At 60.2% G+C, this 10,172-nt stretch overlaps 1 protein-coding gene across 1 annotated transcript; it reads left to right on the forward strand.

Moving 5' to 3' along the window:
* The first annotated feature begins 205 nt into the window (after positions 1-205).
* On the forward strand, positions 206-10,172 carry MMP14 (matrix metallopeptidase 14). The gene is made up of 10 exons (XM_032404723.1): positions 206-617; positions 4,602-4,750; positions 5,001-5,123; positions 5,503-5,810; positions 6,308-6,469; positions 6,815-6,975; positions 7,153-7,291; positions 7,424-7,574; positions 8,054-8,169; positions 8,513-10,172. Exons 1-10 carry the CDS (start codon positions 513-515, stop codon positions 8,845-8,847), a joined length of 1,749 nt encoding a protein of 582 aa, XP_032260614.1. The 5' UTR covers positions 206-512; the 3' UTR covers positions 8,848-10,172.

Below are 10,172 nucleotides of genomic sequence, written 5' to 3' on the forward strand. Positions count from 1 at the left end.
ACCTAAAATATGCTTAGGGGGAGAAAGTCTCCCACATCCCATCCCCTGGGTCCCCCACCCACCCACCCCAGACCCCCGTCCTTAGCTGTGGCCTCAATCCCTGCAGATGGCAGCCTCCACCACAGAAAGGCAACTTAGGGGTTTTTTTTACCCGGCTCTTGGCTGTAATTGGATTCAGGCTGAAACAACCACGTCCGCACGGGAAAGGAGGGCATTGGGGCGGGGGCGAAGAGGCTGTAGGAGAGGAGAAGGGAGGGACCAGAGGAGTGAGAGAGGGCTCGCGATGCAGTTCGCAGACTAAGCAGAAGAAAGATCAAAAAACGGGGAAGAGGGGACGAGCAAACAGGCGCTTTCAAGAGCAATCCCCTCATCTCCAAGCGGACAGCGCTCGAGGAATCCAAATTCAGTGCCCACCGAAGACAAAGGCGCCCCAAGGGAGTGGCGGCGCGACCCCAGGGCTTGGGCCCCCGCCGCGGAGCCCGCACGGCTGGCTGCCGGGACGGTCGCGGACCATGTCTCCTGCCCCACGGCCCACCGGCGGTCTGCTGCTCCCCCTGCTCACTCTCGCCACCGCGTTCGCCTCCCTCAGCTCGGCCCAAAGCAGCTTCAGCCCCGAAGTAAGTGAGCTCCCCGGCCCTGCCGGCAGTCGCGCCCGCCGGGGAGGCGAGCCGGGGGTGTTGAGCCACCTCTTTGGAGAGCAGGGCGCTCGGGGTCTCGGCCGCTCCAGCCCGCAGCAACCCCCTCCCTTTCCTTTCCCTCCTCAGCTCCAAACTTCCAAGTCGATCCAACTTCTGCCTCCCCCAGCCAGCCCCCCTCCCACCCGCCGCCGCCGCCGCCGACTTGCTTTCCCAGTCCTTTCCCGGGAAGAGCTTTACAGCTGGGGCCCACCCGCACCCTCCCCGGTCCCCCCGGGCTCTGAGCTCAGCTCCAGAACCAGGAGGGAGCTTGCTAAATACTTGGACTCCGCTCAGCCCCGGCTCTGCCCTGGTTTCTTGTCCTGTGCGCGAGTCCGTTGTTTCTTCAACTTTCCAGCCCTCCAGCGCTCTCCCGCCCGCGCCCGCCGGCCGGGGAAGGCTCGGGTGGACGGCGCCGCGGCTCCGGGGCCCCCCACGCTGCGCGCCTCCCGGGCGGTCCGGGCCCTCGGCGGATGCAGCCGCCGCCAGGTGGGGTCGGGGCTGGACGGCCGAGCCGCCCCGGCCCCCACCCCACCCCGCCTCTCCGCGCCGACCCCTCTGTGTCGCGGCCCGGAGCCCTGGCGTCGAAGGTCGCGGAGCTGGCGCCCTGGCCGCCTTTCCGTACACACAAAGCTCTCCTTGTGAGCCGGGGGTTCGGCCCGGAGGCCGCCTCCTCCCTCTGCCCCCCTCACCACTACCACCCCCCCCCAGCGGCGCCTTTAGGCTCTTCTAGTTGCTTTTCTTAATGGCTTTTCTGTGTTAATTGCAGGGAGACTGAGGGCATCGCACTGGGGAGTGGGGAGAGGGCCGGGCCCAGGGCACCCGCACATGTCTCGACTGCCTCGGTCGCCCCCCCAACCCATTCCCCGACGCTGTCCCACCGGCCCGGGAGGAAGCCGCGTGGGAGTTGTCTGGGGAGGTTTTTCCTCTCTTTCTCACTCTCTCTCTCTTATTTTGGGGTGAAGGTGGGAGACGAATTTGATCAGCTTCTTATTTTGGGACATCCCAACCCACTCAGCCCGGCAGGGCCTGGGTGCGGTCGGGAGGGGCCGGGAAGGGCCCCAGAAGGGGGGAGGGATCTGCACTTGGCTTCCTCTCTCTTGGTCCTGGCCCTGGACCCACCCCCGGAGGAAACATCTCCAGAAAGAACACACTCTCTCTGTCCCGAAGGGATCTGAGGCTGAGAAGCAAAGCGTGGCCCTAGGAGTGGGGGTGACCAGGGAGAGTGCAGATCTGCCCTGGGGCTAAGCCTGACACGGTCCAGCAGGAGGGGGCATCCTCTCCCCTGCCTGGAGCCTGGAGTCTTCATCGGAGGCCTGCAAGGAGAGCTCCTAACAAAAGAAGCCTGGGCATCTGGGGGCTGCCCACTGCCAACTTTGCCTGCCCTGCCTTCCCTCCCCTGCCCCACTAGGCCCCCTAGGGGAGGGGCGGCAGCCCTGGCTCTGTTTTAAGTGGGTCATGGGCAGTCCCAGTGCCAGAACCACCATTTGCTTCTGGGCTACGGAGGGGTGGGAGGCAGAAGGAGGGAGGAACAGGCCCAGAGGCTCCCATCCAGGGCCTGCTGGAGTTTGCCAAAGTTTCCCCCAACCCACCCACCTTCTCCAGGACTCCTAGGCCAGAGGTGGGAGGGGTTCTCTGGACTTCTCCCCTAGGGGAATACCTCCAGACCACTCAGTTTTCCAAGACAAAGCCAGCCAACTGAGTTTTTTGACCTAACATAGTTGCTCCCTCTCCAGGCCAATCTAGAGGGTGAGCTGGGGTAGCCAGGCCTCAGGCAGCCGGGTCCCTCCCACCAGGCCTCCAGAGTCCTGCACCAGCTCCAGGACAGCCCTCTCCTCCCGAGGCCTGTCTGGCACTTGGCCCGTCCCCCCCACTCAGCCGCAGACACAAGAGTCCTCTCTTCTGTGGTTCCTACCTCACCTCCTAGTCTTCTCTGTGGTTCTTGCTTTGCTCAGAGCCTAGGCCTGGGAGGAGAGGGATGGGGGCACTTCCTTTCCAGGCCTCGAGGCTCTCTTGACTGCAGGGAAGTCCCTTTCTTGCCTAAGTCTCGCTCAGACTCCGAGATCTCTGATTCCCACAAGTCTCCATTTTTCTCTTTTGTATATGGGGTGGACGTTGTGGGTGTGAATATTTAGACCTGACTACTTTCTTGAAAGACTCATCAGGGAGAGGGATTTATCCCAGAGCTCCTGGATGTGGATCTCCTCACGTCTCTGCCACCCTCCATTCTGTCATTCTGCCCTCAGAGAATTCCCCTCAGTTTCGTTCCCCGAGGGTTGAAGGGGCCTGACTTAAGTCCTCCTGACTTCCAGCTCCAGGAGTAGGCCACTCCCATCCTTCTCCAAAGCTGAAGCAGCCGCTCCCCCAGCAGGGGTCATAAGCCTGCGGGGTGTGTGCCCCACAGGTGAGGCTAAGGGCGAAGGGGGTTTCCCGCGTACTTGGGCACAGGCCACAGCAGGCCTCCCGGGCCACGAGCCGTGGCATCAGCCAGCACAGGTCAGGGCACGTCTGCAGCGCCTGCGGGGAGCAACCAGGCATGCAGCACCCCGCTCTGCTCCCACGCGGTCTGCCAGAGGTTAAGCTTGGCTCCCTCCTCTACCGGTGAGGAGGGGCTCTCAGAGGCGGGGGGTGCTAAGGTTGTTCTGGCCAGGCCCCTCGGCTGGGGAAAGGCTGGGTTGTTTACATCTTGGGCCCTAACTCCCATCAGCCTTGGGGGATCACTTCCCAGAACCCTGTTGCAATTCTTGTCCTCACGGGCACATGTCCCCGGTCAGCTGCTCCTGAATCACCCCCAGCCCCAATGCAGGAGCACTGCTCCGCCCCCAGGGCCTGGGCCTAGAGGTGAAGGGCCTCGGGAAGATCCATCCTGACGACCTGGGATAGGGGTTGTGGCACCCAGCGGCGGCCTCTACGCTCCGAGCTTCCATCCTAGGCAACCCGCAGGCCCCCTCTGAACTCCTGAGGAAGGCGAAGCTGGAGCAGGGACCAAAGTAGTATCTCCACTGGAGAATCCAAGTATTTTCATATTCCATATATAACTTGGCTCATTTTACTTTTCAGGCTTTAGGAAAATACTCCATTGTTCTTGCAATAAAGGCCGTATTCTGTGTGCCTTTCAATCAAATACTGAAAACCTAACTTTATGTTAAGGCAATATGCCAGCCTTTATATTATGAACAATTCACAACATACCTCAAGTACAATACTGTCACCGACTCTCTACCACTACCCCCATCTCCCACTCCCTCTACTGAGAACCTCAGATGGGCCTCTAGGACGCAAGCCCTAGGTCAGGTGCTTGGATGGGGACAGAGGCAGGATCCTAGCTCTGTGGCTGGATCACACCCCCACCACCTCCAAAGGTCCCAGCTTCCGGTCTCAGCAGCCAGCCTCAGCCCTAGCTCCTGTTCCGCTCTCTCCTTTCTAAAAAGATATCAGCTGTGAGGGTCCTGGAGGCATGGCATCCCTGTCCTAAGAGGGTCTCATACCAGGACCAAAAGAGAGCCCCCTCAGCCTCCCTGCCTCCACCCATCATGAGAACAACCCACTCGCAGGTAGGACATGCTATATTTACAAGAACACTGACACAGAGGAGGAAAGTACTGGAAGGAATCTCAGCTCTGAGAAGACATCCTAGGACTCAGTTAAGCCATCTGGGCTCCCATTCTCAAGAGTTACAGCCAAAGTCCAGAGCCGTGTCTCCCCACCCCTGTTTGAGCCCACAGCCCCAAGAGGACAAGTCATACTGGGGCCTGGGCCAGAGTTCAGGTCCAACCTGGGAACTCCTCCAGCCCCACTGCCAGAGCCAGGCTGGGAGCTCGTTGCCCTTTCCTCCTAAGCCAAGGGTGCATGCCAGATACCAGGGGGAGGCCGAGGCTCCCCTCGGGCCAAGTGGAGATGCTCGAAGCCACATTCCTCTCCCTGCAGGCCTGGCTGCAGCAGTATGGCTACCTGCCCCCCGGGGATCTGCGCACGCACACACAGCGCTCCCCCCAGTCCTTCTCAGCTGCCATCGCTGCCATGCAGAAGTTCTATGGTCTGCGCGTGACGGGCAAGGCTGATGCAGACACCATGAAGTAAGTGCTAGACCCTGGCAGGAATCCTGCGTGGCACCCAGCGACAACACTGAGCACAGGGACATCGCTACCTGCACGCCTGACTCCTGCCTCCTCCCCCAACCCCACACGCTGGTCAGACGCTGGTCCCCACCCTCTCCTATTCACCCTGACCCCGTAACCTTGGCCCTTCCCAGGCCAGGCACTTCCCCTCTCCTCTGAAGACCTTTCTCTTTAATATGCTGCCCTGACCACAATCCTCACTCCCTAGGGCCATGAGGCGTCCCCGCTGTGGTGTTCCCGATAAGTTCGGGGCTGAGATCAAGGCCAATGTTCGAAGGAAGCGCTATGCCATCCAGGGCCTCAAATGGCAGCATAATGAGATCACTTTCTGGTGAGTCCAGCAGGCAAGTTGCCTTTCTCACATCAGGGTCACCCTCCCTATCAGTTGTGCTAACAGACTCAGAGGCCTCCTGTCCTACTCACCTCTATCCCTGTGAAGCATCCTTGGGAGTGGGGAGGAATGTGGCTGTAATCCTGCAGGAAGGTGCAGCCTGTGGGGGGTTCACCCCAGGGCCAGAAAGCCGAAGCCTGGGGGGCCCCTGAGCCCTCGGTTCTTGGGGCAGAGGCATCCCGCACGAGGCAGCAGGAAGAGCCAGGCAGCAAAGGTGGCTGGGCGGTTCAGTCAGACCTGGGAAAGTACAGAGAAGGAGAATTGTATCGGTTGTGATCCTAACGCACTCCCATCCTCTCCCCATGTGGCTGGACCTCAGCATCCAGAATTACACCCCCAAGGTGGGCGAGTATGCCACATTCGAGGCCATTCGCAAGGCATTCCGTGTGTGGGAGAGCGCCACACCACTTCGTTTCCGAGAGGTGCCCTATGCCTATATCCGAGAGGGCCATGAGAAGCAGGCAGACATCATGATCTTCTTCGCTGAGGGTTTCCATGGTGACAGCACACCTTTTGATGGCGAGGGTGGCTTCCTGGCCCATGCCTATTTCCCGGGCCCCAACATCGGAGGGGACACCCACTTTGACTCTGCCGAGCCCTGGACTGTCAGGAATGAGGATCTGAATGGTGAGCGAAGTAGCCCTGGGACTCATTTATTTTGGGGAGTGTCAGTGACCATTTGTAGTGGGGGCGGTTCTCCTGCCTCCTCCCCAAACCTCAAACCCCCGAGTCTCTGGGCTACAAAGATCTCCTAGTCTGACTTCCAGTGAAAGCAGGATTCTTATTTTGCTCCACTTATATCTGGTCCCTTTGTCACCCAATAATTGACTTCCCAGTCAAAGACTTCCCACTTCTCCGGGCAAATGTCACCTCTAGCTCCTGGGAGAACCTGGGGCCCAGATGGGACCTCAACTTCCCTTAATACACGCCTTCCTGGGATTGGTATCTGGCCCCAGAGCACCCTCTCACCTCCATCCAGAATAGATTGCTGACTGGCTTTGTGGCTTTTTGGGTGGAAAACATGACAGGCAGGCTCAGGTGTGAAAACGAAGCCTCTGGTGGGAAAGCAGGGAGTCTGAGGGAAGGGACCCAGGCTGCCCTCATCATCCTCCCCATCACTCCAGGGAATGACATCTTTCTGGTGGCTGTGCACGAGCTGGGCCATGCCCTGGGCCTTGAGCATTCCAATGATCCCTCGGCCATCATGGCGCCCTTTTACCAGTGGATGGACACAGAGAACTTCGTGCTGCCCGATGACGACCGCCGGGGCATCCAGCAACTTTACGGCGAGTAATCGATGCCCACATCTGCTCCTTCTCCCCTCCTGGTCTCTCTGACCTGTGCATCCCTTCCCTTCCCCCACGCCCTACGGTCTGTCCCCAACCTCACCTGACCCTGCCTCCACCCACCACCCACTCCCACTTTTTTCTTTTTTTTACATTATTTCTTCTACATGTTTTCTTCTTCTCCCACTTTTGAGTCCACCTTTCCTGTCCTTTCCCACCTGATTGCTTCAGCCTCCCCCCAAAGGGCCATCCACACCTTTCCAAGGGGATTGTCTGCCCATACGCCTCTTCTGTCCTCCCCCTCTGCCACAAAGTCTGAAGTGCCTCTCATGTTCTCTACACCAGGGAGTCAGTCAGGGTCCCCCACCAAGATGCCCCCTCAACCCAGGACGACCTCCAGGCCCTCTGTCCCCGATAAGCCCAAAAACCCCACCTATGGGCCCAACATCTGTGACGGGAACTTTGACACCGTGGCTGTGCTCCGAGGGGAGATGTTTGTCTTCAAGGTGAGAGGAAGAAGGGGGCCGCTGTGGGGGACGGGAGGGCCCTAAGCCCAGCAGGCTGGGTGGAAACAGCAACAGGAGGACTAAGAACTAGAACTGAGGCAGTGGGAAGCTTTGGGGACCAAGCCAGAGGACTAGCTATAAGACAGAATGTACTGTCCCCACCTCGACGCCTTCTAGGAGCGCTGGTTCTGGAGGGTGAGGAATAACCAAGTGATGGATGGATACCCCATGCCCATCGGACAGTTCTGGCGGGGCCTGCCTGCATCTATCAACACTGCCTACGAGAGGAAAGATGGCAAGTTTGTCTTCTTCAAAGGTAACCAGGCATTCTGCCCGCGTTCTCTGGCTATGGGGAGAGTCTTCTGGGAGGAGTGGGTTCCATTCAACTCCTCCAAAGACCCAAGAGCCCCAGGGGAACCCTGATCCTGCCCTCCTTTCTCCTCTGCAGGAGACAAGCACTGGGTGTTCGACGAAGCTTCCCTGGAACCTGGCTACCCCAAGCACATCAAGGAGCTGGGCCGAGGACTGCCTACTGACAAAATTGATGCCGCTCTCTTCTGGATGCCCAATGGAAAGACCTACTTCTTCCGGGGAAACAAGTGAGACCTCAGCCCCTTGGCCCCAGGCCTCCCCCCTCAGACACCACCACCAGATTCCCTCGATTCTGGAGAAAGACCCACCTACCCTGGGGATGGTTCCCTGGACAAGTTAGTTGCTGCCTGAGCCTCTGCTGTTGCCTAGCAACAGACAGCCTCCATTAGGTGCCGAGTGAGTGGGAAGTGACCGGGTCACCACTGCAGACCCGGTCATTTGGCGCCTCCTGCCCCCAGCACCGTGCCTCCACCCTAGCTGCCAGGCACTGTCATTAAAGGCTAGTGGCGGCTCCTTGCAGCCTGGGACCTCCCATCCACCCCCACCTTCCGCCACTTCCAGCTGCAGGCCCTCATTACTCAAAACCCCTGTCCCGCGCCCTGTCCGTAGCCACCCTTTGCTCACTGGTGAATTTAGTCCTGGGCCCCGCTACCCTCTGAGGACAGGCCCAGTGCCCGACTGCTTCCCCTCCCCTCCTCTCCCCCAGGTACTACCGTTTCAACGAGGAGCTCAGGGCAGTGGACAGCGAGTACCCCAAAAATATCAAGGTCTGGGAAGGAATCCCTGAGTCTCCCAGAGGGTCCTTCATGGGCAGCGATGAAGGTGAGGGGCGAGGGAGGTGTCCGTGAGGGGAGGATGGGGACAGCGGGCTAAGGGAGAAGGGGCGGCAAGCCGGACAGGACAGTATGGTGGGGAAAGCAGTTCCGAGGACGCCGGAACCCTTGCCTTGTGCCAGGCTCTGAGCAAAGTGCTTTCCGCACATCGGATCCCCGAGCCCCAGCGCCCTTCCAGCCTGGTACTAGAACTAGCCCGGTTTACAGCTGAGGCCACTGGTGTTCCCAGAGGCTGAGGGATGAACTCAGCTGGCTCGCATGACTCACAGATTTTCCTTCCGCTCTTCCGTCTCTGTGGCTTTTCCCCGCCGCCTTCTTGCTGCCCCCTGCAGTCTTCACGTACTTCTACAAGGGCAACAAATACTGGAAGTTCAACAACCAGAAGCTGAAGGTAGAGCCAGGCTACCCCAAGTCAGCCCTGCGGGACTGGATGGGCTGCCCCGCGGCGGGCGGCCGGCCGGACGAGGGGACGGAGGAGGAGACGGAGGTGATCATCATCGAGGTGGACGAAGAGGGCAGCGGGGCGGTGAGCGCGGCCGCTGTGGTTCTGCCCGTGCTGCTGCTGCTCCTGGTGCTGGCAGTGGGGCTCGCCGTCGTCTTCTTCAGACGCCACGGGACCCCGAAACGACTGCTGTATTGCCAGCGCTCCCTGCTGGACAAGGTCTGACCCCCACTGCCGCCCGCCCACTCCTACCACGAGGACTTGGCCTCCGAGGGCCAGCAGCAGCAGGTGGTGGTGGGTAGGCTGCTCCCACCTGTCCCAGGCCCCCCTCCCCACCCCGCCCCCCACCTCCCTGCTTCTCTGTCCTGCCACCACCTCTCTCAACCTCAACCCTGGCATTGCTTCTTCCCTCCATGGGTCCCCTGTCCGCCCAGGGGCCTCTGCAGCTTGGTGTGTGTCCAGCCCCATCTGAATGTCTTGGCTCTGCACTTGAAGGCAGGACCCTCAGACCTCGCTGGCAAAGGTCAGATTGGGTCATCTGCTCCTTTTCCTTTCCCTGACGTAACTTTAACCTCTGAACTCTGACCTCAGGAGGCTCTGGGCACTCCAGCCCCACAAGCCCCCAGGTGCACCCCATTGGCAACCTCCTACCACTCTTTCTGGCTTAAAGGAATCTCATCTTGTTGAGGGGGAGACCGACCCTGAGAGAGTAGGAGCAGTTGGGGGGGTGGTTGGGGAGGGCCACACAGCCACCCTAAGACCTTGGGAGGAAAGCTCAGAGTCAGTCCCCTCCGCAGCAAAGATCTGCCTCTGCCCCGCCTGGCCCCAAGAACTTCCCCAGGAGCCTGAGCCATTAAGGAGCTGTAGAAACCCTTGACGGTCCTACCCCCACAAATGTCAGCCTTGGCTGGGGATGTCAGGGTTAGAGGAGCTGAAACCAGGGGCTGCAGCTACCGGGGGCGGGGGGGGGGGGGGGGCAAGGAGAGAGACTGTCTGGAGCCCTGGGGGTGAGCCTGAAGGCCACAGAAAAAGAATCTTGCTCAAATGCAGGCAGCTGGGATAGGGACCAAGGGGCAGAGCAGTCAGGGGGATAGGACAGGACCAAAAGGCTAACTGGGGGAGGTGCAGTGGGAGTGGAGGGCCGGGGGCCGGGCAGGCCAGGCCAGCAGGGACACCACGAGGTGGGCTGTGGTACCCAGGGGAGGGCATGTTTTATCGGAGCTCTGAGGAAGGGCCAGAGAAAGGCACACCTACTCCACATTGGTGCCCTTCCTCCAACCAGAGTACACGTATGGGAAGGGTGGGGAGCCCAGAGAAAGGAGCAGAGATGACACACATCCAGGGACTGGTGACTTGGGACCTTCATGAGGGTGGCCATCTAATTAGGGAGGCGACCAGGGGCGGCAGCGCTCAGCAGCCTCAGCTGGCTTCAGTGAGGGGGCAGGTGCCTGGGTGGGTCTCGTCAAGTTAGCCCCTCACTTCCTGATGCCCCTGCCCCTCAGCCCATCCTTCCGGTGTCCTGCCTCCTCTCCCCCACCCAGCCCACCCAT

Source organism: Phoca vitulina, unplaced genomic scaffold, assembly GCF_004348235.1.
Source record: "Phoca vitulina isolate PV1807 unplaced genomic scaffold, GSC_HSeal_1.0 scaffold7, whole genome shotgun sequence".
In the NCBI taxonomy this organism is placed as follows: domain Eukaryota; kingdom Metazoa; phylum Chordata; class Mammalia; order Carnivora; family Phocidae; genus Phoca; species Phoca vitulina.

Bases quoted from the DNA above. Each gene is read 5' to 3' on its own strand.
- MMP14 (XM_032404723.1), top strand. From the start codon at position 513: ATGTCTCCTGCCCCACGGCCCACCGGCGGTCTGCTGCTCCCCCTGCTC. The intron at 7,292-7,423 runs GTAACCAGGCAT...TCTCCTCTGCAG, and splicing joins CAAGTTTGTCTTCTTCAAAG to GAGACAAGCACTGGGTGTTC. The intron at 8,170-8,512 runs GTGAGGGGCGAG...TGCCCCCTGCAG, and splicing joins CTTCATGGGCAGCGATGAAG to TCTTCACGTACTTCTACAAG.